We start from the raw sequence: 23,363 nt of genomic DNA, 5'->3' as shown, positions 1-23,363 counted from the left end.
ATATTCTTTCCTTTATCTTTAGTATTTTAAAAAATATAAATTTATTTTAGATTTTACTTACATAGACTAAAAGATTTTAGTCAATATATATTATGGTATTAAAAGAAAGATGTTATTAAATATATTAATCTTAATTTGATTAAAATTTAAAAAACTAACTAGTTTTCTCGTGATATTCATTAACTAAATCTTGTTAATATATTTATTAAAATTTAATTATTTTATACAGTAATTTATGAGCTTTTACAATAAATTCTCTTATAAAATATGAAAGATAAATATTAATCAGGAAGATAATTATTATTAGCAAATAACCTAAATAAGATACTAGTGAAATCCTAATTAATAAAATTGAATATTTTTCATTAAATTTAGATATATGAATAGTCTATCTTTTATTAGATAAAAAGAAAATAGTCTTCTTACAAAAGATGGAAAACTACTACTTGTGAAATTGAAAATTGATTTAATTATATTCCGGATTTTATTTTCTCCTTGCATATGTATAATCTATTTACATACAATATGAGATTGACATACCACATATAAATGTTTCGTATAAAAAAACTATAAGTCATTTATATCAATAACAAAAACCAGTGATAGTTTATCAACATTATTATTATGATATATTTAACTTAATAATAAAATTTTAGTATGAATAATTAAATTTTAGATTTAATGATGGGATAATAAAACTCCTTGTACTTAGCTATGCTTTAGAATCTACGAACAACTTAAAATCATTTAAAGTTGATGCTATTTGCAAGCTTGCTAAGAAATTTTATTATGAAGATTTTAATGAATAAGAAATATATTATTTGAGATCTCGAATAGAGCATTATTAAATTGATGTGATTCATCATAAGAACTTTTAGAATATCTCTATCATTTCTGAATTATGTCAAGGATTAATTAAAATAAATAACTCACAACACTATCATTTGATTGATAAGTTGATTTATCTTATTTTAATTTTGTTTATTTTCATTGCCACCATAAAACGAGTATTTTCAGTAATAAAACATGTTAAAATTGTGTTTCGTAATAAAATAAAAGATGAGTTTGTAGCATATTTTATAATAATTTACATTGAACGAGAGGTTGCTGAAAATATTGATTCAGATTCAATCATTAATAAATTTTATTCTACAAAATATGGAAGGGTGCAACTTCAATAGTGTAATTTATTTTTATTTTTTTAATTTTATATACTTTAAATTTAAATTTAAACTTTATTATTAACTTAAAAAATTTATATATATAAATTAATAATTGATTTTATAAAATAATTTTTATATATCTGTTTGAAAGCCCAGGATAGAAAAAAATCCTGGCTACGCCCTTGATCTAAACTAATACATAAATTAATTCTGTATTGTTCTTTGAAAAATATAATGGAGATGTCTCTATAATTGAAATAAATGCGAAAAGAAAGTCGAGGCAGCTTGGGTGCCATGCTGACATGCTGTTTGGATAAATGTATACAAGAGAGAATTGATGATGATGGTGATGGTGATGATGAGAGAGGAAAGGTGGTGATGGATGGCACTAGAAATGTCAAGGCAGCATGGAATAGCCCTCATTATTTTGTCCACGGAACCTAGCTATCCTGTTTATTCTTCAAGATTTCGAACCCATCTCTGCTGCCATCCCGAAACCCTAAATTTCATTTGTCGACTTAATTCTAGATATTATACTAGTTTCTAAGAAAGAAAAACTCTCTGCGGTGAAATTAGGTTTATATGAGGTGATTTAACGTGAATAATATCTCATTAATTTACTATTGGGAGGGTGGCATGGCCCCGCAAATTCATTAATTATTCATGCTAGCTCTCGTCAAGAGAATTGTGTATCTGCTTCCTAATCAGTTTGGAAAAATAGTTTTTTATTTTGTTTTATTCGAGGGTTAAGAAAGATAATATTGTTTTTAACGATGATTATCGCTAGAGAAATCACTTATTGTGTATCTATATATCTAATAAATTTGTTTATTCAACATGAAATTTTTCCTTCATCTGGAAAAAATAAATATCCAAAACATAAGCTATTTTTTTAATTTCATTCAATGCTCAATGGTTTTTACTTGTTATTATATTGTTAAAACCTTTTATTTTCAATTGTTTTGAAGGGGGTATTTTATAATTGTTTAAGACTATATTCAAATTCTGTACTAACTATAAATGAAAAGACAATGCAGTTTTATTGTACTCTTTATCACAAAATATTATTTATTAGAGTAATGTTTTTATTTTTTAAAATTTTATTATTTAGTATTAGATATGTTTTTTAATGAGTTATTATATTTTTATGATACAAATTATAGGTTAGACGTGTTAACATAGTTAACTCGAGTGTCTTTTTAATAAACTTTTTTTTCTTTTAATTTCATTGTTTTATATTAAATTGATTGAAAATTAAACTTTATAGTTATTTTATTTACTATTTTGGCCTCATAACCAGGGGGTAATACTTAATAGGTTGACCCACGTTTTCCAATATGAATGAAAAATACATAGATTCAAGACTAAAAATGTCATTATTTAATTGACTGAATCAACTAGTGCATCCCAAAAACATAAAAAGATCCCTCTTGGTTGAAATAAACATAAATATCTGATAAGTTCACCAAGCGACCTAGAGCATACATATAAATCAATGTGATTGAAGAAAGATAACAGCAAAGTTACATATCTAAGAAGAAGAAAAGTAAGATTTTGAATGTTTTATTTTACTTATGGACAAAATAACAAAATTCTAATTGGATCGGTGGATCATTTTTCAGTCATTCATTGAATGATAAATCACTACAAGTGACGGAGATACACGATTTAAATAACGGAAGATCCAATATTTAAAAATTGTATCGAAAATTACTGGAAAGGTGGAAACAAGTCCAGATATAATTTGATCATTATGAGCAAATCCAAAATCCTTGTAGAAAGAGCTAATCATTAGTTCCCAACCGTGGGGTGAATGGAATCCTATACATAAGTCGGTTAATAAAAGAATAGAAAGGGCTTTTATCGTGTCGCTTAAGTTATATATGAATTCTTGAACCCAAGAATTCAGAATAAAAAGTTCTTCATTAACTAAAAAAGAATAACCACTTAGAATAACGAAACAGATTATATTTGTCGAGAAGTGCAAAATCGTATCTATACGATCTGCGTTGTGCATCTTGATCAATTGGATCGTTTCTTTGTGGATTCCGATACGAAACTTTTGTAGATGTGTTTCGGGGTATTCCTTTATCATTTCGTCCAACAGGAAGAGTTCCTCAAATTCTATTAATTTTTCTAGAATACTCTTTTCTTGAATATCATTTAAAAAAGTTTCGGATTTACTAGTATTCCACCAATTAATAATCCAAGATCCCAGACTTTTATTAAATGAAAAAGAGACCCACCAGGGCAAAAATACTATAGACGTAAGATATAGAAGGGGAATGAATGCTTTTTTTTCCATTTTTTCGTCTGTGAATTTTTAATGAATCCGCTTCATTCGTCAACTCTATACGATCTAATATTTCTATCAAGCATAAGTTCTATTCTAATATTAGATATTAGAATTTAGAATAGAAAGCTTCGAACCCGCGAATTTATTCCCTCTTTTTTATTTGTGAGTCAGTGGTTAGTCCTTGAATTTTGTGAATTTACATACGCATAAAAAAAAGTTTGCGGACAAAAAAAAGTTCCGTTTTCGAATTTTTCTGTTTTCCGTATATATTCCGTATATATAATATACGTCTTCTTTGGTTCATCAGTATTATGAATAAATTTAAGTTAAGTTATGTTATAGAAAAAAAAAATTTGAAGGGGGTATTTTATAATTTTTTAAGACTATATTCAAATTCTGAACTAACTATAAATAAAAAGACAATGCAGTTTTATTGTACTCTTTATCACAAAATATTATTTATTAGAGTAATGTTTTTATTTTTTAAAATTTTATTATTTAGTATTAGATATGTTTTTTAATGAGTTATTATATTTTTATGATACAAATTATAGGTTAGACGTGTTAACATAGTTAACTCGAGTGTCTTTTTAATAAACTTTTTTTTCTTTTAATTTCATTGTTTTATATTAAATTGATTGAAAATTAAATTTTATAGTTTATTTTATTTATTATTTTGGCCTCATGACTAGGAGATAATACTTAATAGGTTGACCCGAGTTTTTTTTTGTTTTTTTAATTAATTTTTTTAATTTGATTGTTTAATATTGGATCAATTGATAATTGAGTTTTATAATTTATTTTAAATTTATTTATGTAAAGATATCTTGATCTCGCTATTAATATTGCGAGTTTTGGTATGTCTAATCTAGTTAAATTAGATCATTTTTTTATTTTCTTTCTAAAAGATTATTTAGTCTCATGACTCATGTCATAAATTATTCAATATTGAATTTGATTTTTACTGGGTTATCTACATTTCATTACTCAAGTCATTGGTTTGACTAATTAACTTAACTTGATTAACTCAATTTTATTTTATTTTCTTTTTATTCAAATTTTTTCCCTAATTTTTATCATTTAACATTGTGTTTGATCTGAAATTAATTTTTATGATCTATTTTGGTGTGCTTTTTATTATGTTTTCTTGGTCTCATGGCTCAAGAATAGTGTTTGAGGCGTTAACCTGAGTTGACTTGACTTATTTTTTATTTTATTTTTTCATTAAAATTTATACAAATTTCATCGTTCAACATTAGATCTGACAAGGATGATTGATAATTGAGCCTTGTAATTTATGAAGTTATATTAGTCTTATGATTAAAGTTGTGAATTTGACAAATTAACCCATGTTAAATCAAGTTATATTTTTTATTTTTTTATATGAGGTTATCTTAGTCTGATAACTAAAATCATAAATTTGACAAATTGACTTGAGTAATTTTTTATGTTTTTTTAATTGAGTTTCTTTTAAATCTCTTCGTTCAACATTAGGTTGATTGAGGATTGAAATTTTTAATTTGTTTCAACTTATTTTCTACAAGGATTGAAGATTGTATTGATTGGGAATTAAACTTTATAATTTATTTTAATTTTCTTTCTGCGAGGTTATGATAGTCTCATAACTTAAGCCATGGATCTAACATATTAATCCGAGTTGATTTGAGTCAATCTAATATGTTGTTATCTTAATATTAAAAAAGATATCATCTTGAATTTTTTTAGTCAAATTATGTTTTTATTGGTTGTACAGGTTGCTTTTAAACTCGCAAAGTCAACCGGGTTACATCAAATAGATTCTCACAAGATTAATTTTTTTTCACTAAAAATAAAAATAACAATATCTTAATATTGTTTTTGTGTTAAAAAACCTGATCCGACTCTCAACATAACACAAGTCAATAATCTAATAAAAACATTAGCAATATATGAAATAAACATGTATTTTTTGGTCAAATCTCATGTTTAAATTGCTTGTCCGTTACTGTCTAGTTAAAAGAAATAAATTACATTTTCACCAAAAAAAAAGTAGTTAGCTCATTAGTTTAAAGAAAATCATATTCCTAGTTATGTAATAATGCAATGTTTATTTCACTCTTATTCAAAAGCTCTAATACTTGTAAAGTTTAAATGTTCAGAATTAAAATACAGTAATAATAAAAGGACTAACACACTCCTAAGAAAATTATATTTCCGATTACATCTTTTTGTTACCCATATAAATACAGGAAGAATCACCACAGGACTCCCATAATTGAATTGATACAAATAATAAACAATTAATGGTTGGTTTTATCATCAAACAAATTTATCATCACCGCTAATTTCATCCATTCATCCATTTCTATGGATGTGTATGTGGGTGTTTATATATATATATATATGTATATTTATTTATTTTAAGTGATTGTAGAAATTCCTTCTTAAGATTGGATCAAGTTCCTAAAAAGAAAAGCAAGGACTGAAAATTAAAAGACAGAAACAAAGCTATTACAGCAGACAAAAGAGGAGGCATTTTCATCCGCCAAGATGATCAAGTACTCTGTAAACCACACGCGCTACTAGCAAGCGTATAGATTCATTTCCCACGCCTCCAAGGCTCCACCTCCACCTCCACCTCCGGGGAGAGAGAGGGGGGGAGGTGAGGTGGCAGGGTTAAAGTGGAAAGAGAGTGGGAAACAAAAGCAAAGCACAGCACAGCAAAGCAGCACCAAAAGCAACAGCGGACGAGCTGCTGCACCAAACACCAAAACCATGAACAGCAACAGAGCTACATTAACATCAACTTAAATCATAGAAAAATATAAAAGAATCAGCCAGAGGGAGGGATAAAATTGATATGATGTGACATGATGATAGGATATGCTAATACATGTATGTGAAAACAAAACCAAAAACCAAAAAACATGCTCTGATATTCTGTCTGGTATTTAGGGTTTTTTTTTTTTTCTTCCTTTTCTTTTTACCTTTATCGCCCTTCACCCCCACCCTCTCTTCCTCAATCCCAATATTCCTCGCCCCATTCCCCCTCTCCCTTTTCACTTTTACTAAAACATTACAAAAAACCAAAACACTTCTCTCTCTTAACTCTCCATCTTCTCATCTTCTAGACCTTTCACTCAGCACTCTAAAATACTTTCTTTCTCCACTATACACATCAAGAAAGAAAAACGAGAGAGAGGAGAGGAAGAGACTTGTTCATTTTCAAGGAGAGAGATAAATCCTTCTTATTACATACTTAACGCCCTGCTTTCAAGAACTCAAAGCTGTCTTGTTCGTGTTCCTGTTCTGTTCCCGTTCCTGTTTGTTTTGAAACATGAACCTTAAGCTCCTCCTAGTTTTCGGCCTTTAAGCCACCATCTCTAATCCGATCTGCTCCAGGGTTTCGACAAACGGTAATTCTTTCGTTCAGTAACCTCCACATGGATGTATCTATGAGAGGAAGCTCGGGGAATATTTCTTTTCTTACTATTTTCTTTCTTGATTTCTTGAATTAGTGAATTTATCTATTTATATATATATATATTTTTGTAGAAGGGATGATGGCTGTAAGCTCGACGTGTAAGGATGGGAGTACCAAGATAACAATGGACAATGGAAAGTACGTAAGGTACACACCAGAACAAGTGGAAGCACTAGAAAGGCTTTACCATGAATGTCCTAAGCCAAGCTCTATGCGTCGCCAACAGTTGATTAGGGAATGCCCTATTCTATCTCACATCGAGCCTAAACAAATCAAAGTTTGGTTCCAAAATCGAAGGTATTTAAGACACAAACCTTTGTCACGGATGATATAATTCTACCTTTTCTTTTAAGAAAGGAAACCAAAGTTTAGATCTTTAAAGCTCAAGATTTAGCTTATATTTTGGTTTGCAATTCTATAAAACTTGTTTCTTTTTTGGTGGGTTAGTTTGAAGAATTTTGGAAGTTTTGGGCTTGCGTGATTGTGTGACCGTGTTTGCTGTGTTTAATTTGTACAGATGTAGAGAGAAGCAGAGAAAAGAGGCATCGCGGCTTCAAGCTGTGAATAGGAAATTAACAGCAATGAATAAGCTGTTAATGGAGGAGAATGATAGGCTGCAAAAGCAGGTGTCACAGCTGGTATATGAGAATAGTTACTTCCGCCAACAGACACAAAATGTAAAGATCTCTTCTTTTTCATATTTTGACTTGCTTATATTACGAGGGAAATTTGGATAAAAATGAAATTCATAGCCAATATGATTCTTGTCAGGCTACGGAATTGCTTGTTCATGTAAAATTTATTGCTGTTAGGCCAACAATTATTTTACAATTTCTTTTCATTCCCTTAAATTTTGATTGTTGGCCAATTAAAGTAGATTACATTGAGTTTTTGAGGTAACTAGTTGTATGCTAATTTTTTCATAAGAAAAAAAATTTCGTGTTGATTTCTTTTAGGTGGTTTTTGCGTTAATTTTTTGTTTTGCAGGCTACAAACCTTGCCACCACAGACACAAGTTGTGAATCAGTGGTGACCAGTGGTCAGCACCATTTGACTCCTCAGCATCCACCAAGGGATGCCAGCCCTGCAGGGTTAGTGGAATATTTGCAGCTTGTTCATGTTGGGTTATTTTCTGGCCTCGATTTCTACAATTCCTTTGTTGTATTCTACAAAGCGGCTTAAGAGGTTGTGTTTGTATGTTTTCTAGACTTTTGTCCATTGCGGAGGAGAATTTAGCACAGTTTCTTTCGAAGGCCACAGGAACTGCCGTCGAGTGGGTCCAAATGCCTGGGATGAAGGTTACTACTCACTTCGACATCATTATTTACTTCGTTAATCCTATCCTATTATCTTTGTCGTTATTTGGATAAATTAATAGTGCTATAATCTTGCTAAACTTCTAAGCAACATCTCAATCACATCGATCTCATAAATACCTGGGACACTCCAAATTTTTTACATGCCAACATGTCCCCCCTTTTCCCGTTAACATGCTTCTCTTCTCTCGAAGAAAGTAAGAGACTATTGTTTGCTTTATTGTATTCTCATTTATAATCTAATTTAGGAAATCAATGAGGTTTCGAAGCAATCTGACAACTGGTTGCATAAAATATTTCACGCCTTCCTGTTAAAATAATAATTACAATTACAGTACGTTGATAAGGTAAATTGATAAAGCAACAAGGCAGGAATCAACTTTCCTTTCTTTTGAAGCATTATCAAGACAGTATGAATTTGTCTCCTGGCTCATGAGATTATTCTCCATCTTGATATTTCTAGTCCCATGCTATCATGTTGCTTGGTTCTGAAAACAGCAGAACTTTTCCATAACATTTTTTTTTAATGTGCTAGTACAAATGCACTGATAATTTCTTCTTGTTTTCTTCTTTTTTTCTTTATATCTGAACAGCCTGGTCCGGATTCCATTGGAATCGTTGCTATTTCTCATGGATGCACTGGTGTGGCAGCACGTGCATGCGGCCTTGTGGGGCTAGAACCTACGAGAGTATGTCCTTCCTCTGCTTGGTATAAAAAGCACACGATTCTTGGTTGTGATTTAGTGAAGAGTTGATTAGTTCTGTCTTGTGCAGGTTGCTGAAATCCTTAAAGATCGGCCATCATGGTTTCGTGATTGCCGAGCTGTGGATGTTGTCAATGCATTGTCCACCGGAAATGGTGGAACTATTGAATTGCTTTATATGCAGGTAAGAAATCGTTGTTTCACTCCAGTTATTTCTGGCTTACTACTTTTATTGTATCTTCTCAATAATGAGCTTTGTTTTGGTTCAGCTCTATGCGCCTACAACTTTGGCACCAGCTCGTGACTTCTGGTTACTGCGCTACACATCTGTTCTGGAGGATGGTAGTCTTGTGGTATGTGGCACTGTGCACAATTTTTCTTTTTCAAGTCTTTCTGTCTGTCTGTCTCTCTCTCTCTCTCAAGTATGGTGCAAATTTTTACTGTCCTGCTTATTAGGTCTGTGAGAGATCTCTTAACAATACCCAAAATGGTCCAAGCATGCCACCTACACAGCATTTTGTGAGAGCAGAAATGCTGCCTAGCGGGTATCTTATTAGACCTTGTGAAGGAGGTGGATCAATTATTCATGTAGTTGATCATATGGATTTAGAGGTATGTAAATCTTGTCAGATGTATTATTTATGAGTGTATTCGTTCCCTTGCTGTTCGAATTAAACCATTTCTTTCATGCAGCCTTGGAGTGTACCTGAAGTGTTGCGCCCGCTTTATGAGTCATCAACGTTGCTTGCTCAGAAGACAACAATGGCGGTAAGACTGTTTTGTATTCAGGATCTTGCCAGTTATGTTCTTATATTGCACTTCTCAATGAGAAACATATTTTGCTATGATTCTAGCTTGGTGGTTTCTATGCACGGACGGATAGTGTAATTTTGATGGATATCAGCTGTACCTTAAGCCAAGTTTTAATGAATAAGATTGAGGAAGGAATGGAAGGGAGACTATAAATTTCTCGAGCTCTGATATAACCATGGCATTTTATGCAGGCTTTACGCCATTTGAGGCAGGTTTCTCAAGAAGTTTCTCAGCCAAATGTCACTGGTTGGGGAGGAAGACCTGCAGCTTTGCGTGCATTAAGTCAGAGACTGAGCAAGTATGTAGCTCCTATTCTTTGGACAAAGCTTCTCATTAGCGCCATTGATACACGAGCTATCTAACAGATCCTATTTTACAGGGGCTTTAATGAAGCTGTTAATGGATTTGCTGATGAGGGATGGTCTCTGTTGGAAAGTGATGGCATTGATGATGTAACAGTTCTTGTAAACTCATCTCCTGCCAAAATGATGGGTGTAAATTTTTCTTATGCCAATGGATTTCCATCTATGAGCAATGCAGTGCTTTGTGCGAAAGCATCCATGTTATTACAGGTAAGTTTTGTACTTGTGGTCAGTGTTATACTATTATACATATTAGACTGCTAGATGTATAAAGCATCAGCATGTAATTCCAAGGAGTTGCTACTTTGTGAGCTAAAACTTCCTTTATGGTCCATAATTTTATTACTTTATATCAGAACGTTCCTAGAAGAAAATTACTAGCAATTCAAGGAAGTGATTTTCTTCCATTTTCGTGTAGAATGTACCTCCAGCAATACTTCTCAGATTCTTGCGTGAACATCGATCAGAATGGGCAGACAGTGGTATTGATGCTTATGCAGCCGCGGCTGTTAAAGCTGGTCCTTGTAGCTTGCCAATGTCTCGAGCTGGAAATTTTGGGGGTCAAGTTATCCTCCCCTTGGCTCACACAATTGAGCATGAAGAGGCAAGTAGTTCAGTGTTGGTATTTTGTTTCAATTTTCTCTTGTTTGGCTTCCATCCTCTAACAAAAATCTTTGCAATTTGCTGTTTTTTAATGCCATTACATAATTGAAGAATACTGTTTGTCCATTGCAGTTCATGGAGGTCATTAAGCTAGAAAACATGGGCTATCGGGAGGACATGCTCATGCCCAGTGATGTTTTCCTGTTACAAGTAAATATCACTTCCATGTTGATTAATTACCTTCATCGTGGACCCCAGATATTTCACATTGTTTTTATTTAACTAATATTACTTTTCTTAAGTACAATCTTTGTCAACTTGTTACTGCATCCATTATTGGAATGGTTCCGTTACCATTTGTTTTTATACAACAATTAGCACTTAAATTCCTTTCTGATTCTAATGTTCCTGGTTACTCTATTTCTTCAGCTCTGTAGTGGAGTAGACGAGAATGCTGTTGGCACCTGTGCTGAACTCATCTTTGCCCCAATTGATGCCTCTTTTTCTGATGATGCTCCTATTATTCCTTCTGGTTTCCGTATCATTCCTCTTGATTCTGGGTTGGTGAGTATTCATATAATACAAGTGAAAATGATGTCATGCTTTCTGTTAGGTTATGAGAATTTTTGTTAATGTATTAAAAAATATTGCTTGATGTTAGCTCTTAGTTAATTTTTTCCCATTAATGTGATGCAGGATGCCTCCAGTCCAAACCGCACACTTGACCTTGCATCTGCTCTTGAGGTTGGGCCTGCTGGAAATAGAGCATCAGGTGATCTTTCAGGCCGTAGTGGGTGCACAAAGTCAGTGATGACAATAGCATTCCAATTTGCATTTGAGATGCACCTTCAAGAAAATGTGGCATCCATGGCTCGGCAGTATGTTCGTAGTATTATAGCTTCTGTTCAGCGGGTAGCATTAGCACTCTCTCCTTCTCATTTTGGCTCTCATGCTGGTTTTCGGCCACCACCCGGTACCCCTGAAGCGCACACACTAGCTCGTTGGATCTGCGAAAGCTACAGGTGTGACTCTTCAATCTTTTTATCATGGATCCATGTCTACTTGTCCTAAAAACTTAGATACATTTACTTTATCTGTTTTCTTTTCTAATGATTTAGCCTGAAACTTTCTGATATTCTTTGCAGGTGCTATCTAGGTGTGGAACTGCTAAAAAGTGAAGGAAGTGAATCTATTCTTAAAACACTCTGGCATCACTCAGATGCACTTATGTGCTGCTCTTTGAAGGTATTTTATTGCCATAAATGAAATTTAATTATCTGATTCACAGTCTATTTGAAGATATTCTCTAATAGTGGGGCACTGATATTTCATTGATGTTGCATCATAGTCTGACAAGAGAACGTTATTGAAACAATATGCATGGTTCTACTCATACACCATCCTTTATTGTCTTAAAAATGAAGAGATGCTTTACTGCCCCATTCTATGAACTACTAAAATTTTCACTTCTCATCAGCCTATTGCATATGTGTTTGGTTGCAGATTTGAACTTTAGTGTCTCCATCTGAATCAATAATTGATGTATTTGCTAACCAAGGAACTTTTTCCTTCTTCCTTTCTGCATTACTGAACATAGATGTGCGTTATTTTAAATATTGTAACTTATTGCTCTATGCAGGCTCTGCCAGTTTTTACATTTGCAAATCAAGCAGGACTTGACATGCTTGAGACAACTTTGGTTGCACTTCAAGACATCACTTTGGAAAAGATATTTGATGATAATGGAAGGAAAACATTGTACTCAGAGTTCCCGCAAATAATGCAGCAGGTATGATAACTACTAGAACGTACATATGGAAAATTTTTATGAAAAAATAACGTAAAATAATGAAGGATAGTCTAAACAGGAACTGGGGCTTCAAAAAGCTTTTAGGTGCCTAGCATTTCCTTAGCTTCAAACCTTCATATGTTCTCACAATCTCAATGTCAATGGCACCAGTAAGAATATTTGATGGACCTTGGTGATGAGTAACTTGTGTGACCAAATGTAAATGTCACGGAAACAATTGAAAATCTTTTTCCTCAACCTTTATGAACTTATGGAATCGATGATATTAAAGAACTAATACATTTACCCTTGAAAATGTAACACACTGCCTTTAAAGCATAGTAAGAAAATTAACTGTCTTTTTGGAGCAGCACATATGGTCATAATTCCATGTATCACATGGTAAAGTTTTGGCCGATTTAACATGCACATCCACTAACCCTACCTCTTGATGGGCTTACCGTAGCCTTGCACAAACTAAAAATGTCGAATTTAACCAAATCCTCCCACTGGCTGCCATTGAAAGTCTCTTTTAATTTAGAGTTCATCTTGTGTGCTCTCAAAGTTGGTAATACAACCTATCAGCTAATAATCGTGGTCTTGCCAGGTTGATTAGCTAAAAGAAAAGTAAACGTTAGCTTTCCTTCATTTTATCATTACAGTAATGGTTGTTAATTTACTACAAATTATTGCTGGCAGGGTTTTATGTGCCTTCAAGGTGGTATCTGCCTGTCAAGTATGGGTAGGCCCGTCTCCTATGAAAGAGCTGTGGCATGGAAGGTATTGAATGAAGAAGAGAGCGCTCACTGCATTTGCTTCATGTTTATCAACTGGTCTTTTGTGTGACACTTTGGCCAGAACATAACTCCAGAAACAAAACAAATTAGATCAATCCTTACACTGTCTTTTCTAAAATTGGTTCAGATGCTTTGCAGTGCCTTGATACTGTAATGATCATGATACAACAATGGCATTTGGGGCCCCGTTTTTTGCTGCCCTTATCTTTCTTTGGCCCCATTTTCTGTTGCAATTCTCTTTGTACTCTGCTTTATACTTTATTTATGAATGTCTAAGCTTATCTCTCTCCAAACATGGCTTCCTGTCTGCACTTCTTTTAGTGTTAACGAAAGTCACATCACTGCTTAAATGCTCATATGCCTAAAATCCTTTCGGAGCGTCTTTTTATGAGAGACACTGCTTGGTTCAAATGTGGACTCCCATTACAGAATATCCTTTTTCTTTACCCTCCTATTGCTCCATGTTAAGCTTTGTTTCATTTCTCTTGTCTGCTCGGACATGGTTGCTATCAGCTCCGTTGGGTGCTCCTCATTTTTCCATTGAGCCACCAATCTTGATTGAATCTTTCGCTTTTCTTTTCTCAAGTGGCCCCCCTCAAATCCCTTTCCTGTTAGAAGTTGGGACCCAATATGTCATTAGTGTTAATGATGCCAATAATACAGTCTCACTAGACGGTGTCTTGTTCTTTATGTCCCCGTCTGATTGAAGATCAGTATAAAATGTGAAGGGACCAAGAGTCGTCAGTCTGCAAGCCTATTTTCTTAACCATGAGCATTCACTACTCAGATAATCAATCTTCTCGCTCAATTCTAATATTAATAGAAGTTGAGGTACCGCTTCTGAAAATGCTTAACCCTCTGGCAAGTGGCTTGCTTCCCATGATATCATTCGAGGTCAGGTCCTATGAAAGGCTGCGAGAAGAATTTTCTCGCGGATTCTATACTGCAGACCACCTGTTTAAGACTTCATTAAGAAAGGACTTGATTTTAATACAAGAAGGATCTTCTGCCACAAGCATTGTTTCCAGCAAGCAACACATGAAAAGAGCTATGTTTCAAAAGTAATCACAACAGTAGAAAACCCTAGACAGAGATGTCAATGTTGTCCCTTACCTGTGCCTATGATATAAAGCTCCGTGCTACCACTTATGAGCCCTGAACTTGGTCACATGAACACTGGAATTGATTTTGAGAGGCTGAAAAGAAATAGAGAGAGAGAGATTACAGCAAGAAACATGATTATATTTCACATGCAGATAGACAAATCCTCATGATAATGACCAATATTCTCACATATACCAACAACACTCTCACTAGAATAAAAGACAAAAGTGCTTGCTTTGAAGCATAGAAATGTCATTTCAATATCAATAATTTCTTATATAATAAAGTTATTGAAGAAGATAATATACCGTAAGCGACAAGTATTTTCAATCAAGCATCAATCAAGAGCATATAACTAATGCTTCATAACATGTGCAATAAGTTAAATAACTATTAAGTAGCAAGTCCTATCCCAACATATTAAATGGATCCTTCCTTCTGTCCAAATTGACCTTTTATTTTTTCTTTTAGGTGGGAGGCTCACCTTGTAGTGCATTTGGAGGACAGCAAGGGTCATACGCACCCAATCCATAATTTTTACTCTTGGAACACAATTGATGGCATGGAATTTCAAGGGGTTTTGCTCGAATATCCCACTCCATTAATAAGAATATCTCCTATGGATAGTTAAAAATAAAAAATTAATATTTTAATTTTTTTATTTGTTTTGCACACTTCAAAAAAAAAGTTAAACAAAATACTAAAATATCTTTTCTCTCTCACAAATGTTATTCCTACCTATCTAGAGCCAAAACCAACAAAGTAAAATCACTAAAAAAATATATCAATTAAATATAGTCATGTGAAAAAAAAAATAACATCAAACATATTAAGAAATAATATAACACTTGTTTTTTCTACTCTACTTCAATATAAATGACTCTTTAAATGGTTTTTTTTTTATTGGAATAAATATAATAAAAAAACCTATATATATATACTATTCAAAATGCTATTTTATCTATTTAATTTTTAAAAATAATATTTTTCATTGGAGATACTCTAAGAATATCAAATATTCGACATCCTTTCAAATCATGTTAAATCAGTTTTTTTTTCATGGTTTAACGATAATTTCCATGTTAGTTTTTTTTTCTTTTTCTTGACCTAATAGTTAAAAATAATAATATTTTTTTCTTGATTTTTCAGATTTAAACTTTCCTAGATGTATTTGACTAATATTAGAGATGCGTTCTTAAGATTATCCAAGGAGGAAAACTGGTCTCAATTCACATATAAATTAGCTCAATAATGTCCTTCATTGTAAGAACAAATAGAATAAAAAACACATCTTCTTTCCTGTATACGAGTGCAGAAAACCCCTAGCCCTCCTAGTCTTAGCTTACTCAAGAACGACATTTGACATCATGTCACATGCACTTATTGATTAGCTTTCTTCGCAACATGACTCAGTTGAGTCTCTAATGAAACAAGCTTGTCCACATTATCGCTAAGTCCCAATCAAGCTTTATGGCAGATGATGTTGAGAGAGGTTTTTCAAGTTGTAGCCTTCTCCCTAGACCACTTATTTTCTTAATAGAGTACGTGTCCGCCATTGATTCCAAAATGTTGCGTTCGAGCTTGAATCATGCCAGCACGTTTTAGTTCAATCTGTTGAAAGGCTCTCTCAACTATAGCAAAACTCCATTCTAATTTCGATTTCAATCAAAATCCACTTGAAAATGTCAGAATCCCACTTCACTTCCTGTGATATAATTAAGACAAAACCATGTGAAAGTGATTTCCATTTCGCCTCCTTTATGTTATCTAATCTAGTGGTTTGTTTTATTTTCAACCCTAGGCTTCTTTTTGGTATCATGTCGGCTACATTTTTTTTTATATTTATATTTTTTTTTATTATAAATTTTAAAAATAATTTAAATTATATCTTATAATATTATTTAATAATTTAAAATTTAAATTAAAATAATTTTTTAATATGATATCAGAATCTTATGGTTAAATAATTACAAATTTAAATCTTAACATATCTCTTTTTTTTAATTAAAAGTAATTAATTATACAAGATAGTATGAGTCTGTATAAATTTTAAATTTAAATAGTTTTTTTAAAAAAAATAAATTAAAAAATAATAAATTTTATTTTAAAATCTTATCCAATAATTTAAAAAATTTTAAATTAGCAGCAATGTAATCATCACTCTACCTATCCTACATATATATCATCATTAGAAGAAAATACCATATATATTTGGAGCATGCATTAGATTAACAATATCAAGAGTAAATTGAAGAATGATGCTAAATACCCAAAGACATTCATTGAATACATAGCTTTTCAGTAAACACAGGAAAACGTTGTAAATAACAGAAGAATAATGGCATTTTTTTTCTTCTAGTCCATTAGGAGTGTTGTTGGGCTTAGTATCCATAAAAACTTTTGATTGAATTTATACCTTTAATACAATACTAACATTATAATATATTTATCAATATTAATAACTTTAATCCCACTAGTAATTAAAAAAAATATTAATATTGGTAGAATTCTTAAAAAGAAAATTATTAATTACTAAAAAATATAGATGTTGCATCTCACAATCAGGAAACTAGCATGAGTAGTTAGTAAGATACGGGAGTCATACTATCACGATGGATTAAATTGGCTACTGCTACAAAGATAAAGGGCTACTCAATTTGACCTCCCCTTATAATGAAGCACTTTTTAACCTCAAATATTTGAATCTGTGAACTCTTGCAAGTGCAAGGAGCTCACCAGACAAATGTTGTCTAAAACTTGTTGAATAATTATAATTTTATTATTTATGAACCATATGAAATCTTAAATGACATAAATAAGCTAATTAAATTACTCCTATATTATATATTACTATACTGATACTTTAATTTAAACATTAAAACTTTTAAAAGACTTAAAATAAGTTAATGAAAAAACATAAAATTTTAAAATTTCATAATAATAATAATAATAATTAAATTACATCAAATGTATATTTTTTCTATGTTATTTGTTGTTTGGTTGTCGTACATTATTTTTATTTTTTTAAACAATAAAAGTGCAAAGCATGTGATAGGTAACTAATCCTATACAAAAACACTAAATTGTTGTTTAGAGTTTTATTTTGTGCTTTGACAAACAAAAAAACTTGATTGGAGGATGATTTTTAGTGATGGATTAATGTGTTTTATTTTTATTTGGATTTTCATTTTAAAAGAACTAAAAGAAGGGTGATAACTCAATTTTCTTAAATCAATTAAATACTAAACCCAAATATATATAGATTTGATGAGTTATCAAAGTTATTATTCTTTAATTTAATTAAACATTGAGCTCAAATATATAAAGGTCTAGTGAGCCACTAGATCCAGTATTCATGGTTATAATTAAATATTGAATCCAAATATTTATGAGCTGCTAAATTCAATATTATTGGGCTCAATATGTACTGAGCCCAAGTATATACATATTTGGCGAACTGCTAAACCTAATGATCTTATACTTAGCCAATTATTAAGTTTAAGTATTTATGAATCTAGTAAGCTGCTAGACTTGACATGTATATGGCTACCGAGATACTAAACCCAACAACTTTAAGTTCAAATAAATACTAAGCCTAATTATATATAACTTTAGGAATCTTATTAGTTTTCATGTTGGATCACGAAATTTTGACAAGTTAAAGATATTTTTTATCTAATAAATCAAATATATTTTATCTCTTTGATACATGAAAGATGTTTAATCCTATTAGAGAAATATGACTTTTTAATCTTCATTTCCATCAAAGGTTAATAATTATGTGCTATAAAGACTCATTAAATTCTTAAAAAAAACAGATTTATAATCTCAATTTTGAACTGTATATTTATTTTTAAAATTTATCTCTAAAATATAATTATTATTTTTCTTGAAAAGATATTTAAATATTAAAGAATTTCTAAATTCATTAAAGATAATTTTTTACTTATCACTGATCACCTTGACTTACAAATCACTAGGTACTAGAAATCTTAGATAAAAAAATGAGTTATAGTTAGAATTAAAAATTAATCAATTATCCAACATCAATGTCTTGTTTTTAAATTACTTTGATTATTTAGGAACTCATAATTAAGTTATTTAATTATTTATCATCTTTTCTGCATAAATACGACTCTACAAACTATAATCAATGATTAAGTAGCCAGGAGACTAGCGTTAATTAGCAGCTAGCAGGAAAATGAAGTCGTATTACCATGATAGATTCAATTGGCCACTGCTACTAATACTATGGAGAGTATTATAATTTGTGATCAAGTGCAAGCGTAAAGAGCCAACTAAAATTTGACTAGAGATCTATTGGTTAATTATTATTTTTTTATATATCACATAAAATCCTAAATGATATAAAATAAGCTATTAAATCACTCATAAATTATATAATAATATATTGATATTTTATTAAAACTTGACTTGGGATGGGATAGCAAGTGGCTAGATTAACCTCTTAGGACATGCTAGGTTTAGTATTTGTTTGGTATTTTTTTACTATTATTTAATTATTTAATTTTAATTTTTTTATTATTTTAAAATTATTTTGATTGGATGATATCAAAAATACATTTTAAAAAATAAAAAAAATATTATTTTAATGTATTTTTATAAAAAAAATATTTTAAAATATAATCTCTAGTATGCTTCTAAACATGCCTTAATAATACTTTATTAATGGTTAACGTAAAAAATAAAAATCAAAAATAAAAATTTTCATATGCTTGAACCCAGAAACAAAACAATGCACGCGCGGGTTATTCAGGAAGACATTATCAGTTGAGAAGGACCTGGGCCAGGGCCCTCTTGGAAGCCCTTTTTAGAAATCGAGGGAGAGGTTGGATTTGACTGTTGACCATGCACTCCAATCTATGTGGCATGCTGTCTATGGGATAGTATAAAGTTTGAGACAAAATCTTTGCTTTAAGACATCTTGAATTTTATGACTGAGTATATTCAGACAGATGATCCAGACATTTTAATTGAAATATCATGAATCCTACTTTCTGCTTGTGGCCTCAGCTGTCCATAGACAATTCCTTAAAGAGAGTTCATACTTCATCATAAATGTATAAACTCCTTTGTTAATTACTGCACTGATTGATTTTGAATTTATTGACTTTGAATTTAGATTAATCTATGTATATCTAAACTAATTCTATAAACTTTAAAGTTAATTATACAAGTTTTTAATAATTTTAAAATTTATAAAACTCAAATAAATTCACAACTTGATTTAGCTGCTTAAATTATTTGATTGTTGAAGTTATGAACATCAACAAGGAAGCTTTTAGGACGTGACGCCTCTAAAATTCAAGCCAGTCACCTGGCTTAATGAATTTTTTAAATCTCATGACATTCATCCCTAACCCAACATAAAACTCCTTGCTCCGACGACCGGCTGATTCAAATTCCCAATCCATAAATATGGTTATGTGAATGTCGACCTGCAACAAATATCAACCCACAATGTAAATCCTCCACCCTAAAAAAGCACTATAATTGCCATGTTAAGTGGGTGTTCTTGTGCTATCCGATGGGACACACGTGTATTTAATTATTAATATTATAATATGAAGAGAATTCAAAAAACAAAACCCATTGTCTTGAACCAAAGAAACATTCAATAAAAATGTTTGACATGAACACCTTTTAACCCGTTGAATCAAAGAGCAAATCTTGCATCCAAAAAAAAAAAAAATTGCCAGAAAAGGAGCTTTTTCAGTAGAAAGAAGGAAGTTAAAGGGGCTTTTTTCATGGTCTCCAAGGACTATAATTGATATCTTGAGGCTTTTAAGATAAAAACACTTCCAATATCATATCCATGCCAGCAAACCTTAGCTGGTCTGCTCCTTGTAATGTCAGCTAGTTTAAATTTATATGTTTAGACTGATCTTTAGAGGTGGAATCTTCTAACCATATAAGCTCCCCATGAATTCTGATCGAGCAAAAGAGAAAAGGGTTCCATGTCAAGCAATACCATCATTGCTTAGAGAGAGAAGAAGAAAAGAAAAACCTTAGGCATCATCATTGTAACATAGAAGCAAAAAGCAGGTCACAAGAAAGCTCGCGGGCAGGGCATGCTGGAAAAAGTCCATTTAGACATTCTTTTCCTTTTGACCATATGCATTTATTAATGTTTAATTAGATGAAAAAAAAAAGAAAAAGAAAAAAGAAAGAGATACGTGTTAAATTAAATTAAGTTAGTGCTCTTACAATTATCCTCCTCTTTCATTTCCTCCGGATATGAACTTAGAAATAAATCCCAAGGGGTAACATATATAGCAATTGAAACTTGATAGTTTAAACATGGAGGTGTCTGATTCAAATCGAATGTATGGGGATATTAAAGAATATGGAAATCTTCACCAAATCTTGACATGGATGAATGGGAGTTCAAGAAAGGAAAGGACAGCTACATTATTTTTCCGTGCAATCAAATTCCAATCTCCCCACTAATTTGTTTTTAAGAAAGAAGAAAACCATTTATTTCAAAACGACAAGGACATAAAGTTGATGAATCAAACCCACTACATTTATGTTTTGATCATATGATGCATGGTGCAATTGTAAGATCAGTTTAAGTTGATATCTATAGAATTTAATATATAGTTGATTCTAGGTTAATCTCAAAGTTTTAAAGTGTCATCTTTTTTACAATCTGATTCTTAAAGTGTCAAGTGGCTAGAATTTTAAAATCTTAATTTATTAGAAATTTAGTAATTGATTCCAAGCAATCTAGTCTTGTGATGGATAGGCCATCTCACTAGCAATGTGTTTTAGGGATTGTCAAGTGATTTGTTCCTTAAAAGCTTAATTTGTTGGGTTGTTATGTTTCTGGAGGCTTTGATACAATACAAAAACTTAATAGTTAATTCTAAGGGTTTTTTTTTTAAAAAAGATTTAAATCTTGTGGTGAATGATACATTTCTAATACTGTATATTAATTTTTATTCTTATATTTTTTCATAATTTCTCTAACAATTTTCAAAGAAAAGATATGATAAAGATGGAAGCACAATAAAACAACAAGAAGTATATAAAAACAAAAAAAAAGAAGATAAAAATAGGGTTAAAACACAAAAATTTTAAAATATTAATACGATCAAGTTTATCTTTCCTGAAGATTTACAATACCTTTAAATAAGTTAGAAAACTAATATATATTGGGTAATGTAATCAAAATCCTAAAACATATAGGAAAATAACTTAAAATTTAAAATAAAAAATTTCAAGTCTAATTTAGAGAAATTCATGTAGCAGATGAACTATAAAAAATAATCTTTATAAAACTAAACATTGGAAACCTCTCGTAGAAAATTAAACTTGATGAAATAGTTGGATAAAACATTATAATTTTTTTAATCATAATATTACTTTACAATAAATTTAAAACCAACTTTCTTACTAATCCAACCATATCTTAATAATTTATAAAAATATTTTTTTAGATCATCTACATAATACATTTAAAATAAACTTTCATATAACTGCTTATAACCCCAATTATCTTTAATATTGGCTACACTAAGATCAATATTGACTTTGAGTAGCTTTTTTATATTTCTAAAAAAATAAACTAAAGTCTTTAATCTTGTTATAGGTAAATAGGCTAATGAATACCATTTTATGATGGCTAAATAATCTTAATTCATACTCTAACCAATACTATTTAATTTTATAGTTTTAGAAATGAAACTTTTTTCATCAATGAGGAATACAAATTTACCACTAAAAGGTCTTGATCACAATTAAGTTTTTATTTATTTATTAAAAGATCAAGAATATAAAGTAAAGATTTATTACTCGTTAATGTGAAGTCTATTGGGTTCTTGAATATCATATATGTAATGAAAACAATAAAACAAAATTATTTGAAAGTCACTAGGATCTTATTTAATAGATTTAGAGTTGTTAGGAATTTATTATTTAAAAATTAGATCTTTTTTGGCTTTGAATAATTCTTTAAAAGTTAGGTTATCACAAATCATAAACTATTCAATTGTTCGGCATTCAATGATAATTCATACAAATCACCAATAATATATCTTCTAAATTTTTATTTAGGAGAGAGATATTACTATGTGTAGAGTGTTATTTTTTTATTATATGATTAACGTAAATTTTCTGTTTAACAAACAACCACACAGAAATATAAGGCATAACTTACTATTTATAAATTTTTTTGAAAAACATTATAAATTGATAAAATATCAATTTACCCCTTGAATAATATCCATATATTAATTCAGAACAATTTAAAAAATTAACTTAATCAATACCATCATTGATTATTCTAGATCTAGAAATATAGGCTATGTATTAATTATATTCTAGTTCTTAATTTCTGAAATATATTTTAATGAAATTATACTTAATTAAATCATCCTAGTTTAATTTAAGACTAATGGTTTTTGATGTGTATGACCCATTAAGTATGTAATATGTTGATCCAAATATAAATATAAATTATAATTATAATTACATAGAATTAAATAATTTAAATAATTTAATTTATTATTAATTAAATAATTAATTAATTTATATTTAAAGATCAGATACATCATCTAGTAACGTGTTAGAATCTCTCAAATATTAAAAAAATTATTAATGATTTGACTTAATTTTTTAATAACCAGTTTCTCAATGTGATTAATATTCTTTATTTTAGATTCATAAATCAAATTATATTAGATTCATTAATCTAATATTATATGAATATTAAAAAGAAATTAAATATTTATTAATAATAAATATATAATTACATGAAAATAATAATATCACCTATTGCTTACATAACATATTAAACTAGCAAAGCCATCACTGCATGAGATGAAACTTTCTTCGTGATCTAAAAAGGTAAAGTCTCCAGGAAGGAAGAAATGCAATGATTCACTTTGGTTACTCCGATTGAGATATGTAGTTGTAATTGCAATCACCA

General features: G+C 30.5%; 1 protein-coding gene across 1 annotated transcript; it reads left to right on the top strand.

The window, feature by feature from the left end:
• Positions 1–6,431: 6,431 nt before the first annotated feature.
• Positions 6,432–13,599, top strand: HB-8 (homeobox-leucine zipper protein ATHB-8). Its single transcript, XM_011021293.1, has 19 exons — positions 6,432–6,854; positions 6,994–7,219; positions 7,440–7,599; positions 7,910–8,013; positions 8,130–8,220; positions 8,832–8,927; positions 9,013–9,126; positions 9,212–9,295; positions 9,399–9,554; positions 9,636–9,710; positions 9,947–10,053; positions 10,135–10,327; positions 10,536–10,721; positions 10,853–10,930; positions 11,150–11,284; positions 11,417–11,742; positions 11,866–11,965; positions 12,360–12,509; positions 13,209–13,599. Exons 2-19 carry the CDS (start codon positions 6,999–7,001, stop codon positions 13,353–13,355), a joined length of 2,523 nt encoding a protein of 840 aa, XP_011019595.1. The 5' UTR covers positions 6,432–6,854; positions 6,994–6,998; the 3' UTR covers positions 13,356–13,599.
• Positions 13,600–23,363: the final 9,764 nt, after the last annotated feature.

The sequence above is a fragment of the Populus euphratica genome, unplaced genomic scaffold, assembly GCF_000495115.2.
Source record: "Populus euphratica unplaced genomic scaffold, PopEup_1.0 scaffold19.1, whole genome shotgun sequence".
Taxonomy (NCBI): Eukaryota; Viridiplantae; Streptophyta; class Magnoliopsida; order Malpighiales; family Salicaceae; genus Populus; species Populus euphratica.
The sequence above is the reverse complement of the archived record's forward strand: the minus strand, read 5'-3'. Positions and strand labels throughout refer to the sequence as shown.